Genomic DNA, 21,135 nt, shown 5'->3' with positions numbered 1-21,135 from the left:
AAGAACCCGGAAAAATATCAATTGCATCGGTCGCTTCTCACCTTGAGTAGAAGAAAGAAGACGTCGCCGCGTAGAAAGATCCAAGTCTAAAGCTTTGTTGTTTCGGTCCATGTGTACGCCAGTTTGGCGTGAGCGAGCACGCGCGCGGTTCTGCGCTTTGCTATAGGAACACAAAACAGCGAGGGCAATTACGTGTTTTGCTGATGTCGTCCTGTGATTATGTACATATCGTCATCATCACCATCATCATCAAGGCTGAACTGCTTGTTACCTTTGTGTGTGTGTGTGGTAAGTATACTGCTTTATCTATATTAATACTTTACCCAGAAGACGTAGCTAATTATCTGGACTTCTTAGCGATTAGGTAATTGACTAGGTAGTTGACTACCGGACTATAAAAAATGCATGCTTGGGCCGGTGTCAATTAGGATCGCCTTGGAAAGGCACGATAGAAAGCTAAAATATCGTTTTGGATTTTAATGGACACGTGCGGCTTTACGATTTCCATTTGATCAAATTAATGAATAAAAATGAGTGCTAATACTTCGACAGAAATTGAACCCGCTGCCAATTCGATTGATTTTCGTCTCGCAGACAAACAAGACGCATGCTTGAAATAGAGCCACTCTAGGGGTCCGACAAGATGCTCAACCGTAGTCTGAGTTTTCAACATCTAGATAACAAAAGAAAACCTTGTAGACATTTTGTGGGCCACATTAGCCAAACATTTATAATTTTCTGCTCGTATAGCGCAATATCTAGGCTTAAAGATACAAGCCTAATCAAGTATGAGCACTATACATCTACTTTTGACGTAATATTTCTCTACGTTGAAAGACATGGGCGTTATTCTCCAAAGATAAATTTTGTCTAGAAGCGCGTTTTATAACTTTATGCTTCTGACCATAGCTCTGGTGACGCGAGCTATTGAAAAAAGAACATAGATATTGAGCGTCTTGTCAAGGCCTAGCTGACCTATCTCCCCTTTGTTTCTTTCAAGTCTCTTTAATTACCCCTTTAACTACTAAAAACATCACATATACGCTTATTACTCTGTTAATTAAGTTTGTGAATATGTTATTATTATTATTGTATTATAAGTAACGTAAAACCGCTAGGCTATAATTAGCTTGCCACATGTTCACAGTTTATACTACTGCACTATAATATACCGTACCGCAACGGTTCATTTAAGATTGCGGCTCAGGAATTACTACGGAAACATGCCATTTTAAACACATAATATAAACGAAATAACAAAACAGATTTAAAAATACTCACCAAGAGCATGTTAGTGGCTTTATCTTCAAACACTGCGGCTTAGAGTAGTGAGAAAAGAAAAGAAAAAAGATTACCGTTAGGGAGACCATGGAGCAACTATTGACGGAGTGATTATTTGAAGCCTGAACTTGATTTCTGTCACTGGATTGCTTTTCACAGAGTAACTAATCTACCTCTAAAATAATTAAATGATGAAATACCTTACCAGTTGCTTTTGGCCCTTTGTTTCATGTAACAAGGATAACAATGGTCATATTTAAATTGAAAAAAAAACCTTACGCTTACGAATACTAACAAGTTCAGTAACTTTATTAGTATCTGCAGATGATCAATTCTGAGAGAAGAAGTACTCTTGCGTGACGTAGTTATGATTACTGGTTCCGTTAATCGACCTTGCTCAGACGGTTTTCAGGTGCTGTCTTTTTTACCAAGAATAGAATCGATAGTTATCTGTACCCAAAAGGTCTGCGACAACAGGACGGAAAACATGCCGTCAAAGTTATGGCAGATATTAGCATCTGTCAGAAAATGACCGTGAGCGCAATTAGTAGTGAACTTCTCCTTCAAATTGCGTTGTGTCTTTTCCCAGTTGAACATTTTACCTTCATATGATTTCAAGCAATACGCTATAAAGAATTTTTAATTTACACTAAATGGAATAGCGTTCCTATTTCTTTGTGGATAGCAATACAATTGCAAGATACGGTATGATATTGTTGAAAGACATCCTTCTACGAAATTAATCAATTACAGATATTGCGTCCATAAAAGGTTAAAGGGAAATTAGGAACACTCGCTTCATTGTACAAATGAAGAGTAATTAAAAAAAATCGTCATTAGTTTGTTGGCTTTGTCTCTACGCCGTCCAGCCGTTCATTAAATTACCCTATTCACAGAAACTGCGTTAATTTTTTATACGTTACTACACGAATTAATACTGAGGGGGCGGAACGTAGACGTTTACGCACGGATAAATTTTACATATATATATATATATATATATATACGCATATTTCTTAAGCGTAATCGATGTTATGGATTGTTTACCCTGTGCTCGATAGAACAAAGTAAATTCAATTTAAAATTTTCATTAGGAGTCAATTGTTTCATTGTCTGTTGTAAGGTATCCGTTGACGTGACACGTGCCCTTTATAAAGCTGCAAGACGAGCAGCCGGACGACAATTACACGCGTGCTTAGCGCTAAGTGTTCTCTTGTTTCTGCTTCTGTCTATATCTTCCTTGACAAAGCTTCCTGTTGCAACGATAGCAAATAAAGGTCCCTGGTCCTTACAAAAAGGCAGCGATGAAAAAAATTTGCAAAAGCAAAAAGAAGTGTGTGCCAAATGAACTTTACACCCTTTCCAGAAAGAACCTTGAACACGATACTTAAGAAAAAGGAAACGCTGACCCGTCGTTTTTCGAATTAGGAGTTCATGTAATAATGACAACGCAGTGATTATAGCTATCATATCAGTAGTTTTTCCCTCTGACTGACTCTCATCTAAACTCGTACGTAAACAACTCTAGGGACTAACCTTTTGATATTGTTTTGAAAACTTCCAGGAGAGAACGTTGCTGGACCCACCTAAACTCACACTGTTATCGTTGTTATCTGCTTTGACGTCAGCTGGTTTACTATAAGGCATTGTAGAGTTTGCACATCAAACGTACGGTTTTACACAAACCTTAAATCAGAAAGTGAACCAGACGGTAAAGCGACCGAAAAAAAGGTTTACCTGTTTTCATTACAAAACTTATGCAAAAGATCGCTACTGAAATTACATCGTATAAAGTTAAGCAGTGATAGCCTACAAACCTCATTTCAGAAATTTCACGGTGCTTTCTCCTATTTATCTTCCTACACGAAGGTACTCGACACAGTACAATGTATTGCTCTACGAACACTTTAGTCTAAAAGACTCATGGATCATCTCAACTATTGGAAAAATTTCATCTTTAGTCATTAAAATCCTCAAACGATACTAATTATATTAAACCCGGATAAAAATGATTCGGAGCTACAAAGAGAAATCGTATATATCGAAAGTATATCTTACACGTTTTTCTTCAATAAAAGAACTAAGAAAACTAAATTGATAAAGTATAGTGTACTTCACGAATACGTCCCCAATTAAGTAATAGACACTATGTACTCTATATTTCCGTCTGTAAAACATATTGTTTCAAAAAGTTTCGAAATCTAATTAGTCCCGCGATCTTTATACAGAACAAAGACACTTTGTAAGACAAAGACTGTAATTTACATTAGGCTCAGGATTACAGTAGTTTACACTGGCTCGTGGAATTATTGAATCTATTTGACCCTTATGCTAATACTAACTTACGATTGTTTAACTAATACTCATTATCTTCAAAAATTGCAATTTTTGTACACTTCAGTCAGTGACGTCGCAGAAAAGGGAACTGTAAGCGGTACGTAAGTGTTTCCTCAGTAAATAGTGAAAAAAGGAAATAGATATGTTTATTGTGTTTCCCTTCAATTCAGTCTTTTCCAGCTCCGACGGGAATGGCTTCCTATTCCTTTAAAAAATCTGTTATAATGTCATGGCATAGCGAACAGAATTTTTGCTCTAATTCAGGTTCCGATAAGGCACATTTTTGATGAAGAAAAAATGGCGCATTTTCGACATTCAACTTGCATGATCCTTTACCCGGGCCAAAGAGCTACCGAAGTCGCTTAGGATATTTACGCTGGTACATCAAAGACTCATTAAGTTGAACGTACTGTGCTAAGTTCAAAAATGGCGTCTTGAACTTAAAAGACGTGCACTAATAAGACCAGAAGGTTGATGAGAACCTCGACTGGTAAACAACACTTCAATTATCTGTTAGTTACCCATAAGCCAGTTTCGATCAATGAAGTTAATGAAACTTTGTAAGTCTGAAAGCCGTATAGTTGGAATGAAAAGCGTAAGGAAACATGGTTTTTCATTGCCTCTCGACATCTCACGGGCATCGAGCGATACGCTGCTACAATGGCAAGTACCTATGCAGGCATGTTATAGGTGACGAGAGGTGGTGCCTTCACATAGATATAAAGCGAGAACAGAAAAAAGCGCTTCTGGCACATATGATTAAAATTGAGTTAGACCCGGTCCGAAAAAAGAAAGCGTAATTTGTGTTTGGTGGAACTAGAAGGGTCTTTTACAGTGGGAGCTTCTTGAGAACACAAGCACAAGATAGTCAATAGAAATCTACATATGGCCCAATAACATCGAGTGTAATAGATCGAACTTTTGTTTTCCAAAGTTACGTGTTAATGTTAGTTCTATTTGCTTGTCCGCTTACATAATATATCGCTACTGTTGAAAATTGGGTAGACAACTCTAGGCGATACGATTTCATCATAACTAAAAGTAAGCTGCTTTAATGGGTATGCTCGTTGGTTTGTACATCTAGTGTTTTTCCAATTACCTGAAAAAGGCACGGTCGTGACCATAAACAAAACAGAAGGTTTTCCATTTTCCCTGATCAACGCATGAGTCTAAAAAATTTAACTGCTGGCATAATCAATGGAGTTTTTGCCACTTCCTACTAGATAAACAATGTCAAGCGATTTGTCCGATTAGATCAATTACTATTGAATAAACACAGTTTTGCAATGTTTAATTTTAAAGGATTGCCAGAGATATTTTTATGTGTATGTGTAAGGCCTCAAGGACAAGAAAAACTTATCATGTGTTAGATGATACAACTTAGTTCAATATTTTTTTTATCAAAACGTAAATGTATGGTTTTGTTTACACGAAGCCCAACTATACGCCCATTTATTTTTAAATAAAAAATGTAGCATATTTTAAATGCCTTCTATTTTGTATGCCATATGGAGTCACGTTGAATTAACAATATATTTTTTAATCGAGTCTGAAATGTACTATTTCTAGGCCATTTGTTAGTTAAGAGCCAATTTTTCAGAAAACATTTTAGAGAAATGATGAGAATAAACAAGATGAAACTGCCTGGTATCAAGGGTGGGCTTTGTACCCGACAGAAAGTAGAAGCTATGCGAATTATTGCATTACATCGGACAATAGAACTGCAATGGAACATAGGTGCACAAAATAACGTAACACTTGAGTCAATTAGGCAACATACTGAGAATTTTCAGTCAAGATTTTTTAATGTGTAGATTCGGAGAACGATATTCTTGTCACTGCAAGCCGATTCCGCTGCAAGTATCGGCCATATACATACGTATTGTTGAGTAAGGGAGTCGCTTAAACCAATAATGGTCTCTGCTGAATTGTGTTGTACTTCGCCATTTTTTCCTTGATGCGCTGGCTTTAGCTTCATGCATGCTGCCCAAAAGTCCACATATATGTATATGATAATATACTTTTAGCAAGTTTGATTATTGCATTTTAAATTTAACGGCTGTGGCTCTCATTTAAAATGATTACAGTTTATTTGAAGGCAAACAACGGATTTGCAGCTGTTCCAACTTCGTATATGTGACTGCAACCCTTCCAAAAATGGGTATGTATAATCCACTATGAATTAAGATAGATCTTCTAAGAAATGTCAGCACTCTAGTCCAGCTGCACATATCTGACATATTTAATCGTACAGCGAACACTTTCCCCTAGTTTCAAAATACTACGCTCTGAGCTTTACTTAAAGTTACGATGAAATCAGGTTTTTCCGGATTTGGACATTATCTATTTACGCAAAAGCTATTCACTAATTAAACCGAAACTAAATCTTTGGCTAGGTTTCAGTTATTTACAGGATCTTATTGTTTATATTACTCTATTATGAACTACCTACCAGGAAGTCATGTTTTATGCCCCGAATAGTATTTTTGATATCTGAATGTTCTAATGGTTTATATAATAAGCGTCATCACACAAGTTTTATGATACTTATGCGTCTTTGACGACACTTGGAACAGCAGCGATCCCGCACCGTGTAAACCTCTTGCTTGGGCCGCAGGCAGACCGCAACAAATTACGACAAATCGGTTGTTAGCCGTCCAAACCACTGAGTCATCGACGACTCTAATAGCCTAGATTATAAGCCGACGGGGTCGTAAAATACGCTGTTCGAAGTTTAGGGTTATTTCTCTGGTCTGTAAGACAACACGAATTTCATTGCTGAACGACAGCAGGCAGTTTTAATTCAGCGAATGGGGTTTGTTTCAATATAAGTGTAGGCTGCGATGCAATAGCGCTTAACTTAATCGCTGAGTAGTCGGCCACGATGTCTCATGAACGTGGTTTGCCATCAAGGTTAGCAGGCTCATATGACAGTTGCTGCGTGAGTCGTAAGAAATGATTTATTCAATACTTTTGCGCAGATAAACTATTTCAGTATACTCTTGCATTAGTGTGAAATAGCCAAGAACGCGGCCTAGGAAGATTATGATTTTTTTTAATAACATATCATGGTTTAAATATTTACCAAGGCAATTTAGTAGATACGGTCTTGAATTGACTCGAATAAGCATTCTGCATCACTGCATTATACAAGTAAGGCTATAAAAACCTTGAGCAAAACAAATTGTTTCAATTTCTTCAGATGCGTTCAGATGGCGGGAAACGATTCGAGAAATAATCTTTGTCGTGTCATACCTGTCAGCAGTATCTCTGTCTTCTACCGTAGCGTTTCCAGTGATCGACGAGCCGATTTTCGACGTGCTCGGGCATAAAAAGCCTGATGTCCTCTTCCAAGGCGGACTCACCTCGCAGTTCTACAACCAACAGGTAGAAGGCTCATTTTGATGCGCATAATGAGTCAGTTATCATAAACGGACTTCAAAGAGATAATGCTGTACCAATCAACACATGACATACATAAGCTCTCGTCATTATATTTTTATTGATATAAGGCATAATTGTATTTCTGCTTAAACTATAACAAGAAGAGTGCGTATAATTAGCTTATCTTACCATTTTCTCAAGTCAAATCATATCCAGAAATATTTTATCCAAAATAATTTTAAGTGGGATATTACATAATCCCTTGAACTGTTCCAGTCGATATAATGTTACCACTGTTATTGTTAATCAATTCTATCTATGTATGTATGTTCATCGTATAAGACTATGATAGAGAATAGCACAGTTCGCATGTACTCCTCGTTCGGAAACTTAACGACTTATCGATACTCACACTTTAGCCGCCTGCCTTTCTCAAAAGCCAGACCGTTTGACTTCCGTTTGTCAGCAATTTGAAATGAAACCGACATTATCGAAAAGTGAAACAGCAAGAACAACACTTTAGTTCGCCGTGCCGCAATAGTTTCTAACCATAAAACTCATATGATTAGTCGATCTCATTAGTTGACGAGCTTATGGGTCACTCCGCTTGCCTTGGTCAATGCATAAACTAAACAATTCCATGGATAGCTTTACTAGTACCTTCATACGAAGTATTCTCACATTATATTGACGAAACCTCCATAAAGTCACCAACTCTGTACGCATAAAATGAATCATGCCGACAAATATCTTAACAGACCGGATATACAGTTAAAAGGGTATTAATTACTATGAGTGATCATCATCGGCATATTTTTATCTGTGATCTTTCGCTATAAATAAGTCCGTTCTTAAATGCTGGTTCGATGGCATGCCGTAAACGTTTTTTGCAAATCACGCCGTCCTAGCCAGACAAAGTAAAGGTTTTTTCTTCAGCATTCAAAAGAGACAATGCTTTCACCACAGGTTAGAACATCGCTGGGGTGTGCTAGTTCGAAGTTATTAAATAATTTCCATTATTAAACACAACACCCGTATTGTAACGCCTACACAGCTGTGTTGCAATTAAACTAGTCAAAATACGTATCTGGAATACGGAATGTCATCACTAATATATAACGTGTCAGATTTTTCAGTAAGCGCAAATAATTCAACTTGTTATAGCCCCAATGTCGTAGAGTGCGAGTGTTCTTAGTAGTTTGGCGGGGGGGGGGGGGGGTAAGCATTAGGCATTAAGCACGCATACTCCGCGTGCGTGCTTAATACTGTTATAATAATATAACGTATTCGACTAGTTTACGTGTAGTAGTTAGTACTACCTAAAACATGATAATGAGCCACACTTTGGTCAATGATGATCTGGATAACCCAGACCCTGTGACATTTCATTGATACTATCACGTTAAACCTAATAATTACGAATCGTATGGATTGTATGTATTCGCATTGCGTTGAGTTATATGAAGACCCGCACTTTTTAAATAGATTACGTTGATCTACTAATAGACAAATAATCACAGTAGCTATTGTCGACTTTTATTAATTCTTATTTAACATTTTTATAGTAACTTAATAACGAATGCAATCATGCAGTCGTGTACAATCACTTAATAGTAAGTATTATAATACAAGAAGCTAGTTTGGTACAATTACTGTACGACAATGACGATCACATCGATCTCGCAGGGAAAGTGTCAAAATTATATAGACACAAATCCTTGTTATTCAGCTACTCTTCGGGCCTACCTTCCGTAATAATTAGTTTTATTTATATCAAATAAAAAAATTATTGACGAACATGCTGTGAATGGGAACAATGTGGATAGAACTTGCGATCTATTTCAACTCAGTCTATTGCAAAACTTTGACTCCTAGACCATTTCGATAAGTTACTATTAATAAATTTATAAATTCATTCAGACAATAGAGTGATTCGTCTAGATCATAGCAGAACATGTCCATATCTTTTATGCGTTTCAAGGCAGCAATCCAAATGCTATGGCTCATACGTGCCCCACTGATAGAATTTGATTTGCTAAGAAGGCCACACTTTTACTCTCCAAAGGTCAGGAATCAAGAGCGGAATATACGACAGTAGCTTATCCGAAGATATGCACCCTATTGCATAATAGGTTGCTATTCAGTGCAGTAAACTAGGTAGAGGGTTACGGTGAGTCTAGTGTTAGATTACTTGAAGATCGGCCTTATTTTCAAATTTCCTTATCATACATTGTGATGCCTTCGGAGCTGAACAAGTTAGCAGTGGTCTCTGTTTGACAAGACACTTGTGCAGTTTGTAAAGTTATATGACAGCAATCGTGTAAAAAGTTTACAAAATCTGCGCAGAGTAGCAGTATTGGCGTATTTTCTTTGTTGGTTCATGACAAAATGTCTGCTGTTCAATGAGAAAACGAGTTTGCACGTTAACCGCTTGCTTCGTGAGAAATTCAACAAAGAACAGCGCGTTCTTGCTTTGAATATTCGGAGCCCAAAGTCCCACAACCCGCACAGTGTAGTGTAACAAAACCTACAAGGAGACCGTGGCCTGGCCTTGCATAGACCGAAGGCTACAAGTCTAACTAGGATCTACGCGTTAAATAAGCACAATGTAGAGTAATTCTTCATGAGTCTCTCGCGGTTGTACAATAACAAAATATTCGAGCCGCGGTAAATCTTCGTGGTGAAACAGTTCTGGTCGACGACGAAACAGTCACTGAGCACCATAGGTCTACGCGGTCTCTAACGCTAGCCCAGTTAGTATCACGTTGCGGCGGAACGAGAAAACTGGGTATATGATCGTGATTTATATTGAATACGTTCGATAACATTATAAATACAATGACTGAAACCAACGTAGATACTATTGATAAGTAAAGCGCTATTTGATATTTCTCCTATAACAAGCCTGTTATCCTTCTTTCCACAGAGCAAAAACAGATGTTCCGAATTCGATATATTAGCACACCTTGTTTTGCTTTAGCAGATTTTCAATTAGCTGGACAATCTGATTGTGGGGGACACAGCGCTATTGTGCTGGGTACCCAATACAGTAACGTCATCGAAGTGTGAACAACAGCTGTAAATTGCCGCGCCTGGGCTACCCGAGTTCCACACTACTTGGTCTTATAATTTTGCTTTTCCTCTCAACGTGATCAATTGTGATCTTTATGACGGTGGAAACTGACTGCATGTAACATATCATCAGTTTAAAGGCGAGAATGGATTACCATGTAGCTATGCGCTAACGAATTTTACGAAAAAACGTTTGATAAACAAAGCAAGATACTTCTGTAGCATCTGTGAGTCATTCCTGGCGCGGCGTACCCAATCGGTTAATAAAATATAGGTAAAAATCGTTTGTTTATAGGTCGTCCTGTAAAATTTGCTTACAATTTTTAAAAGTGTTACACAAAGAACTGTCACACAGCCTAACTAACAACTATTTACAATTCCTAAAGTCTCGTAATAACCCATGGCGCTAACTTTAAAAAGTCAATAGATTTACGTTGCGCATGTCGCGTAATCAAACCATGATGGCATCTAGTGCGGGCATATTTTGATAAACCTAAAACTATTATATCTACACATTAGTCATCAGCTTTACTATCCACACGCACTCGTAAACGGAATAGCTTCGATACACTACTATGTTTGTTTGCACTGATTTCTACTGAAACGGTTAAATATTAAGTAGACTAGTTTCAAGAAGTTTGTTACGATCTTCTCTATTACGACAATTTCTATTACGGGATGTGTTTATAGCGGCTGCTAGTGGAATTTTACTGTACGAAGTTACTTAATAGTCTATAACGAAAGGTTGCCACCCTTGCTGCGTGTCCTTTCGATAATAAGAAGAAACAATATTCTATTTTTCGGTGACCTCCTCTTCTGCGCAAATTTTGAGAAAAGATATTCGTTATATATAGAAGATGACATCTTGAAACGCAGCGACCAATTCAATTGCACAAGCTGCGTTCAATCTACTTGTTTCTTTTGTAGATCTTGTTGACAAGAAGCTTGAAGATGTCGGTATTAAGTCCGAAGCTATCTGATCTCAACTCAATTTTGGCTACTTCTTCTCTGATGTCCGCGAAAGCTCGCCCCTCTGCTTCGCGGAACACCTCGGCCATTTGAAGTTCGTCATAGAGCTTCTTAACTACGGCCTCCTCGGGTCCCCCGGGTTTACCTTTACCGTAGTTTTCCAATAAAGTCTTTTTCTGCGAAGGAGTCGCTATCTCAAGTGCCTTTACGACCAGCCACGAGCATTTAGCGTCGACAATGTCCGTACCGATCTTTCCAATCACTTCAGGAATGCCGTAGCAGTCGAGGAAGTCATCCTGAACTTGGAAAATGTGCCCGATTCGCAGTGCCAGTGCTTCGGCCTTTTTATGACTACTTTGATCTGCGATGCCGGCCAGATACATACCCAACCTGACGGGGAGCGAAAATGAATAGAATGCTGTTTTGTATAGGACAATGGCGTTATAACGCTCCTCTACGTAACCGCCTCCTTGCCGTTCTGATAACAGGTCGAGACATTGGCCTGAAGAGGTCTGGAAGGACGCTTCGTGAAAAAGCTCTAGCAAATCAAGGTAGTTCGGACTGCTTCGAAAGAAAGTCTTCAATACTCGATAGACAGCCGTCTCGCATAGAATCGCATCGTTGATTGCCACCATTTGGACACCCTCTATTAGATGCCAACATGTCTTGCCACGTCGAGTTAGACTATTATCCATAATGTCATCACAAATAAGGAAAAATGCCTGGAGTAGTTCAACGCACCATCCAAGCAAAGCCGCTTTTTCCAATTTATCATCTGTCATTTCAGTCTTCTCTAGTGACTGATACGCTAACATCACAGCCACAAGTCGATTCCGTTTCCCTTCAGGCACATTGTACTCGATAACTTGACGAAGCCAGTCGGCAAAGTTTTTCAGCCGGGGGTCGTCAAGAGTGGTTAGTGAATCGAGTAGTTTCTCGAATGCCGCGTCAACGATGGGGTGCGAACCACTCGTCACCTGGAGACGGTGTTCACCATCCACTTGCGGGAAAAACTCACTCACTGTTGGCTGTTCCTCCATTTGGTTGCTGCTGCTGTTACTGGAGATTTTCTGCGCGAAAAGACACAGGCGACGATCTCTGGGGGCTAACTTCGTCAGAGTCACTGCACTAATCCTCTCCAGAGCACGGCACGGAGACCTTGTAGCAGCGCCGGCACCACCACCTCTATTTTTACCAACGGATAACACAGATCCGTGTTTGACGTTGTCAGCGAGGCAATGCAGATATGCAGAACTATTATTAATACTGCCGGCGTTGCTGCCGCTGCTTTGTTCGGCTGAGCTTGCACAGCTCTTTGAAGTTGCACTCTCCACTGGGCTATGCACTCTTACGTTACTACTCACTCTTACATGTGGACTGTCACCAGCACTATCACTTCTTCGACTACCAAAAGAGCGATTCTTGTTAGTAACGTTTGCGGAGAATTTGCTGAGGGCCTGTCCCCCTGCAAAGGTGGAAGCGAATCGGACAATGTATCTATAAGGCAGAAAAAATAGAGTTCTGTTTAATTTGATAATCTGTATACGATAAACGGAATGAGCCAGCGAGCCGCAATAAGGGGCGGAATTGATTTGGGTACTGCTTGGCCGCCACTCGTACTTGCCACGTGTTAATATGCCAGTGATTGGCGAGGATCTATTCGAGTTGAGTTGAAGCTTTGTTGCCAATTGACATACACGGCTATAACATCCCGCAGCAGTAAAGCAGATGTTAGCGGCAGTTCCGAAAGGAGCGTGTGTCAGCAACGAGAAGCGGCAGATCCACTGCAACGGGATCCGGACGAAAACGCGACTTTGGTAAAGGGCAGCAGCAAAAGGAGAAAAAGGACTGGAAACGATAACGGCCGTTAGATGCATCTTGCCAACGTGAACGCCTCCTCGCCAGATTGCGGCGTTGTAACCCACAAACCCATTTCACTAATTCACCGAAAGGAATCCCATACACCTTCAGCAGAGGCTAGATCTAACTGCTAGCATCATTACACTTTCCTGTCCATCCGGAACCAAAAGTACCCCACGAGAGATAATGATCGCGCCGTGCCACAGCGTCGTTTCACTACATTTGAATGCAGCTAGAACGTTTTTGAGCTATCAGCATCGAAGGCAAAGATGACTAACTGACCGGCTGGCTGGCTGGCTGGCTGGGTGGCTGGCTGGCTCTAGTATTCTGGGAAACAGTAACAGCAATATGTTCAGTTATAGGGTGGAGTAAATCAGCTGATATGGTTATTGCCAGCCTGACAGTCGCACTCAGAAACAAGTCCGCAATAACGGACTTGTTTCTGTCTCATATCCAGAGCGTTTTATTTCGCAATATCTTATAGGATTTGAAATAACACCTTCAGTTTTAGTATATTTAAGCTTACGTTGTTAGGTCTCAAAGTATATCGATTTATGGCTGTTTGTTACAGTTCACGCATAATACTCGAGCGATGTTTTATTGTTACCTCTAATTACATAAACGACGGTCGTGCGAAAATGTACGACAACGGCAACAGTAGGAGCTTCAGAAGATAATGAAAAGAAAAAGAACAACTTCACTCTGTCTAGGTTTGCATAAATTAAGAGGCGAATTTGCTAATGAGGATCGTTTTACGTATCTTTATTGATATTGCTATTTCTGTTAATGTCGTCCCATTGAACTAACTGACTAGCTTTCTACGTTGAGATGATAAAAAAGGAGCGAGAAACATAATTTTTTGGGTATGTCTGCTTCAAGATTAGTGCAATGTCTCAATCCTTAAACAGATGTCATTTAGATGCCACACACACACCGTACATTGATACGCATCACCTTGCATGACATTCGAAAAGGCTTTTTAATGTAGAATACAGGCGATTTACTTATGAATAGACGACAAGATCTACAACTCTAAACATATTCTTTTTGCAATACATCTATATGTAGTTGCCAGGAATTTCACTTCCCTTAACGACTGGACATACAGACGCTGCACTTTTCCGGGAACAATTAGACTTAGCCTTCAACGAAATACCTCGTGTTTCCAACTTGGAAAATAAGTTCGGCATAACGCTTCCCGGTATCAGTAAAGACAATGCCACAACTAAGAAGATAATAGCAAATCGAGAAACCTGGCAAAAAAAAGGGAACGTTGATTGGAATCAATTGCTCGGCCACCTCAGGGGCTCTAGGAGGCAAATACCCTCCATACACAGGTTGGTCATACATGCAAATCAGCATAGAAAAATCTTTCTAGTACTAGACAAGTTACTTACAATTGGAAAACAACTGATTTTCTTCATATCTTTCGCCTAAAAAGTAACCAATTGGCACGGGCGAAAACCTAAGTTTTTTTTATTTTCAGGGATAGCAGCAGCTACACAGGAGGTCTGAGAGCAGGCGCCTTAGCGAAGATTCAACCTCCTGCCATCAATGACGACGAAGGGGCATTACTGAGTGCTCATGCAATTATAACGATTAACAGTAACGACTGAGTGTACACCATAGGTGTAGCGAGACTCTTTATCAGAAGGAAAAAAATATACGTATACACGTACTATTAGTAAGTTATTTAGCATAATTGTCATGGCGATATTTCGGAATAAACTATGAGTCCACCGCTGTTCTGTTTCTTATGATTACCTCATTATTAATTTATAAAAAGCTAGCATCTCATATTTAATACTCTACGGATATTGTAGACCATATTCATTGGGCTTATAATTCATCGGCTGTTAATATGCTTTATAAATTCTACTATAGTCTTCCGAAGACCCTATATTTTTCCACCGTTTACTTAAAACTGGAGAATTAGTACCCTTTTGTATAGTTTTGCTTCTGCTCTATCGACTTGGTAATGAAAACACAACACCTGACCTGCATAAACATAACATTAATTATTTAAGCCATTTTTATACACATATCCATTTACAGTGTCCCTGCAATGGCAGGATGAACATGATAGTTGAAGAATGGTGGATGAATTCCAAAAAAAAAATGCGCCTTCAAGTATTGTTTAGACATTCTTAACGAATACCTAAAACATTTTCCAACAGCACCGATGAAGTGTGAATTACGTCAATATTATTCTTACAACGTGATGATAATGAGATGTAATTAATAGAGTGAGCCAAGTGGACAAGTCCCTGGGTAAGCCTTCCTTACCAGGATGTAATCATCAGATGATAAGGGTTGATGCTCCTTCCTGGTAGACACCGTTGAACGTGTCGACTAGTATTCGACAATAATAGAAAATATCCGCCTGATCAACGTCTTATGATCCTTGTTGTATACAGTACGTTTTTAATTGTACACATTCACGTTGTTTTGTAACGGATGATTAATTAATTCGTTTTTGTTTGCGTCCTATATATTTATATCCATATAGAAATGTCGATCTATGTAAGCATGTTAAATATCCAATGCAGTTCAATCAAACTAACCGCAAGCTCGAATCAAATACGAAAATCTATGCCTGTATTGCTATGTTTTGGCATTTCTGAGTAAGTCCAAACGTTAGTGGAGGGGATCATATCAAAGCATTCACCCGTACATTTAAAGACTGAGACATTAGCCAAGAAATGCCCTTCAACTGGTAGCATTCTTGTCTCTGTGGGAACCCGGCGAGTCGATAAATGAGCTCCTTATAATATAGAGATATCGATCTAATAGAGTTATGTAACACTTATGTATTTCAAATAGTCTTCTTCAAACTTTTACATAGCAGCATATGACGTGATCATTTCGCAGGGCAGAATCTGTATTCTACCATATACAGCGGTGAACGTTTTGCCCTTGGTTTACCCTACCTCAACGGCTGGTACCTTTAAGCTTTCTGTATTGGCAAGATAAACGTAGCCGGTACAACTTCACATTGAAGTTCTTGGAACTACACAGCTACGAAGAGTAAAAACTGACTAACAACTGTACAGATTGATTAGTTGTAAATTTCACTGCGCTTGACAAATTAATACGACGTTAAATGAACCAAGGGTAACCTTCCAAAGTTTTGACGTAAGATGGATAGCTAATTTTCAGTCATCATCGGGTTTACCATCTTGTATGTGTAGGAGTACGATTGCAACTGAAGCCCAGTCCTCGTACGTATATAAAGGGCTATAAAGTATCTAGTAATAATATTAAGTTTAAGCTCATTTGATAGAACTAAATGAAAGTTCGTGATTCCTATTCGCAATATTATTCAATTAAAATTGTATAGTTGATTTACGTGTGCCTCGAGAGACTCCTCACTGGCAATACGTAAAATTTTATTTATTTTTTTTATAGTTTCAAAGTAATTTATTAATGTAGTTATCTACAGCAAGAACCACCTTTCTTTTGGACGAATGGACGCCGATTCCAAAACAAAACAATCCCTTGTTTTTGCATGTTTCCGCAATTCCAGCAACATACGAACACAGGAGAGGCCAGCTGTTTCTAACAGTAGTTCTATGTATTTACCGTATAAGGACGCATAAAAAAAGAGTATATATTAACGATTCCGGAAAAGTTACACAGGAAGATAGCTAATTCGTGTATAAATGTATAAGCGTTTCATCATATAAGCCAAAGGAGCGGGGTGGCGTGAAACAATGATGTAAAGCCTGAACTCTCAGTAAAGAGCTCACGAAAAACGGAGCAAACTGGCTAGCTATTCCTGACTAATGCAAGGTCTTTTCAGGCTGTTCGCATTTTATATTATATTGCCATTGAACAAACATTACAACTAGTGTCCTCCAGACAGCTATGTAAATGCGTCGCCAAAGTTAGCTCCTCACTTTAGATGCTATTACATCGACGCGCGCAGGAGCAAGTAACGTTGATCCTCACAAGTAGGACAAGGTCCCACAGCACACCCTTGACGTTCTCAGCTCTTACCACCATTATAGAAGAGGAGCGCCGCTCGGACCTTGAAGAGGCAACTAAATAAATTTTGTTAGATGATTATACAAAGCTGAGTCAGGACCGTATACACAAATCACGGTGTCTTGATGATGCCCGGTGGAGATGCAGCTTTAACTTGTCTTCTAAGCGATGTTCGCCGAGGTAGTGCCCCAGCTGGCGTCGCCGATGATCCGTTACTCATCGGTGACGTTGGCGATGAGGCATGGTTGTTGTGAAGGGGGGTAGTGTTGTTAGGAGTCGACGACATCTGGGGCGGAGAAAACGTGAACACCGTCGGGGAAGCGTCAAATGAGACGCTTTTGTGAGTGACCGCAAAACTCTGGTGGGGTGTCTGTACCGCCGCCGAGTACCCGATCAGATGATGGAAAAACAGAGAGAGAGAGAAAGAGAGAAAGAGCAAAGTCAGCGTCTCACTAAAAAAAATTATTGTTTGTAATCGACTAGATCCTAACCATTTTAGGTACACTAACTCGTGGATTAGCTCATTGCGTGCTGACTAAGCAATTATGCTGTGGGTTATTCTCTCCAATCCGATCTACTAGGCCACAGTGTGACAGTTAGCCCTTTAACAACCTCTAACCTATGCTGATTGCAACAAACTGCTATCGCTGGCGTCAAAGTACTTTTTTGGGTAGCGTGGGGATACATTCCACTAAAAAACAAATTCAGTACATTTGTTTAGTATTATTCAGGAATCAGTACCGGATCCCAACGTTCGTAGTGGTAGTAAGAACTAATGAAACGTAGTCATGGTATATGGTACTTAGTTAAAAACTTAAGCCGGATGCGTCTCCAATGGGCACACACAACAGCATACAAACGGGACAAAGAAGCAGAATGACAAAAGAGTTGTCCATACGAACCGATTCAAACCGATTTTAGCAGGCGGTTGCATACAACAATCTTGGATATGGCGGGTCTCTGTTATAAATATCATATTATTGCTGGTTTATAGTTAACTGTAATAAATGACGAAGTCTCTCCAACCGACCAATATTATAACATCTGTACACAGACGAACTTTTAGTAAAAGTTCTTCCGCAAAACATACCTTTTCGTCATCTTTCTTACCCTCAATCAATAAATGCGGCACGGTTGACTGAGTGCAATAATGCGCAAGCAAACTTATGGTGGTCGGTGAAGTAAATAAAAAGTGCGTGACTTCTGTACATAACCGGGTCACTGATTTAATAGTCTGAGGGAAAGGGAGATAGAGCGAGATTTGACTCGGACATACATGAAATTTGTTGTTTACAAGAGATTATCTCAAACTTACACTTTATCCATCTGTACATCTGCTTCGGTAGAAGAGCCTGTGTAGAACTGAAGCCACGCCTTTAACTCAGTCAGTGTCACTTTGTTACTTCGTCATATGATCACATAGCCTGATGGTGTTGGCGTTGACGTTGTTGCTATACACATAGAACAGCGTTTCCGACAGTGAGTGGTGCGTATCAGAAATTCACGAAGCGGGAAATCCCCGGATCGGTACCCCAGTAGCAGAGATAGTGAGGGCCAAATAGGATGGAATTGAATGGAGTGCAAAAATAACGTGTTTGACAAGTTGGTTGATGACACGCGTATCATCGTCATTATCATCATACCAATAAACAGATCAAAGAACGAGGTTGCTTAATTCTCTAGTCACAGACGTATCTTCACAAAAGCTCACCGGCAATAGTCTGCCCTCTCATATTAATCACCGCTGTGTGAACGTTACTGTGAGCACAAAACCTCATTTACTAAGTTGTATATAATTTAATCAGGTTGAGGAAATAATATGAGGAAATGTTCGAGTGTAATGTAACAAGATTCTTACCACACACCCTGCCGGGATAATTCTAACGACTAATTAATCGAACAGATTCGATGAATGCCAGATTAATTCCTCTTTCGTTTCGACATATTATCACGTCAAAGAACCTATTTGAATCGAGTTGTAAACAAATACAACGAATGTGCACATGATTTATGAGAAATAATTATTTAAAACATTTTTTGTATATCCAGTTTTACTTATGCCCTGTGTATTTATTCGCCCCACACTCAAAATACCGCGGACATAGACCGATTTATTGACAAAGCCATGAGCTTTAATTCATGGTATGAAGTATTAATCAGACCTGAATGGCCAACGAAATCTCATGTCGCGCTCTGCTTTCGCATTTGCTTAAAACACCTTTTTATATAAAATAAGCCCAGTAGCTTTAGGTTTCGTAGAGAAATGCCCCAACGATGCAACGTTGGTGGTAGCTAACATGCTAGGTCGTGTTGCATGTCGCACAGATATGATCCAAAAACAAGTTGAGACGTAGGTACCGAAAAAAACTAAGGGCAATCAATAAAGAAATATTTCATTTGATACTACTTGAGTGGAGAGTGATTGCAAAAACAAATAAATCGCTGATCATATACTCATCAAGTTCGCCTAAAAAAGCCGATCCAGTGTGTGCCCTATTACGACAGAAATAGCATTTTTGTAAGTGTCAGGCTTCAGTAATATCAGTGGATTTTTTGCTCTGTTCGAATAGCTTGGCTGTGCAATGTACGAAAATTTACAACAATGTCAGCAGGTTAGCCAGTCCTATCTGTTTGTAATTATAGCTACCTAGGTAGGTAACTATATTATTTATTAGGTAACTATAATTACAAATTGCTATAAAACTATGAGGCTAAATGGAATACCACGTATTTAATGCACGGCCCTACAAAATGGCAGCTTTTTACCTCAAGCTCCATATTACGGTAGTTTTCGACCATTTCTCTCCAGAAGGCGCGAATGCGTTCACAGAGTCCGGCGAGCGGCGTACGGAGCTGCAGTAGGGCATTGGGTAGACGGCACAATATTAAGCAAATTGAGAATACAATTCTCTCAATGAGAGAAGCATTTTCCGATGCTCCCGGCGCTCCATCACGGAGATTTCGGTAGTGTCGAAGCGTGTTGTAAAACTGTAAATTTTTTGGAAGTGTTAGCTCTTATGATCTACCTCTCAAAAGAAACTTTGGAAACCCATCTATTGTTACTGATCTCAGCGGATTAGAAACTCATTGGTAGGATATTTTGTAGTGCACATATTCGAATTATGTCATCTGTGTAATAATAATTGCAACAGAAATCAACGTTAAGCTGCTATAATAATAATAATACCGACTAAATTTATTTGTAGCTATCCCCCGCTAGTGCTTGGTCTCTGCTATTAATATTGCTTTAACAGCTGGTTGCTCATAACTTCGCGCTGCTGATTGGGCGCACGCAATACAACTACAATTTCCGTGGTGGCACGCAATACAAACAACAACAGATATTTGGAGATATATAATGGAAAGGCGTTGTGGAATCTGCTCGGTTTATTCTCATTTACGTAAATTGAAAAGATCTATTTTCAGACATTTACTTGGTAACAATAGACCGGGCTCGGTCTATTAGCGTTAGATACCCCTAAGCCACCTTTGAAGGCAACACATAAATATCAGTGTAAATCAAAAACATTCAAGCTCTTCCGGACTCCTTTTTTCTAGACGAGAACTAATGGGTTAAGATATTTTTTAGTTGACGCATTAACTGACCGCTTTTCTAATGACAGGTCCGAGAAGCAGAACGCGTCCTTCGAAAAGTATTTTGTGGCCTTCATTAGGCACCGAAGCTAACCATGTCAATAATGTAAGACAGAGGAATATCCACGGGATAGCACGGAACCACGCGGACCATGCTACGATAAGAAGTACCAAGATTTCGAATTCTGAGCGCCATATCTGGTACCTGCGATGACGAAAACCAAAAAAGGGGCTATGTTAATCATCTCTACAACCTTAACTTATGCGTATAATTCTACACAAATAGAATAGGTCGTGAACGCGAACTCATGTGTAAATGTGCGAGTTGTCCCTACCATTATGCTTGAAGCAAATCAGGAAGCAAACGAGAACTGTGCTGTGAGCAGAGCTTGCTTAGCATCTACTAACATCTGATACTTATGTAGTATAATAAACCTATTCGATGGAACACGTAACGTATACATATATACGTTTGTGACTATGCGTTTACGAGTTGTTTTCCTATGACAGGCACTACAGAGCGAGTCCAACCAAAATAAAAAGGATATGAAAAAAAAAGTACAAATATAACGTGATGTAGCTTACCCGATACCGAAAAAAATGGCGAAGAATATTTTGGTTACTAATACTGAAACTAAGTTTCGTTTATTT

The 21,135-nt window shown here is 39.3% G+C and overlaps 2 protein-coding genes and 1 pseudogene across 3 annotated transcripts in view; 1 reads left to right on the top strand and 2 right to left on the bottom strand.

Moving 5' to 3' along the window:
• The first annotated feature begins 2,872 nt into the window (after positions 1-2,872).
• LOC111268329 (uncharacterized) lies at positions 2,873-14,660 on the top strand. The gene is made up of 6 exons (XM_022847251.2): positions 2,873-2,992; positions 3,683-3,715; positions 5,717-5,779; positions 6,821-7,005; positions 13,972-14,240; positions 14,390-14,660. The coding sequence occupies exons 3-6, from the start codon at positions 5,776-5,778 to the stop codon at positions 14,517-14,519; spliced, it is 588 nt and encodes a 195-aa protein (XP_022702986.1). The 5' UTR covers positions 2,873-2,992; positions 3,683-3,715; positions 5,717-5,775; the 3' UTR covers positions 14,520-14,660.
• Positions 8,517-13,608, bottom strand: LOC111268328 (uncharacterized; annotated as a pseudogene).
• A 237-nt stretch (positions 14,661-14,897) lies between the features above and the next one.
• The window catches only part of LOC111268330 (uncharacterized), a 7,200-nt gene continuing 962 nt past the window's right edge, over positions 14,898-21,135 (bottom strand). Inside the window, exons 2-5 of one of the 2 annotated variants that reach the window (XR_002685156.2) lie at positions 20,497-20,689; positions 19,657-19,878; positions 18,206-18,341; positions 17,131-17,260 (exon numbers count right to left, since the gene is read on the bottom strand). Coding sequence is in view for 1 of the 2 variants with exons in the window: in XM_022847255.2 (XP_022702990.1) it covers positions 17,003-17,260; positions 19,657-19,878; positions 20,497-20,689 (673 nt within the window). In the remaining variant the exon portion in view is untranslated. Of the gene's footprint in view, positions 17,261-18,205; positions 18,342-19,656; positions 19,879-20,496; positions 20,690-21,135 lie in introns of both variants that reach the window. The other variant, XM_022847255.2, reaches the window with a different exon arrangement.

This window comes from Varroa jacobsoni, unplaced genomic scaffold (assembly GCF_002532875.2).
Source record: "Varroa jacobsoni isolate VJ856 unplaced genomic scaffold, vjacob_1.0 scaffold_1276, whole genome shotgun sequence".
NCBI lineage: Eukaryota > Metazoa > Arthropoda > Arachnida > Mesostigmata > Varroidae > Varroa > Varroa jacobsoni.
The sequence above is the reverse complement of the archived record's forward strand: the minus strand, read 5'-3'. Positions and strand labels throughout refer to the sequence as shown.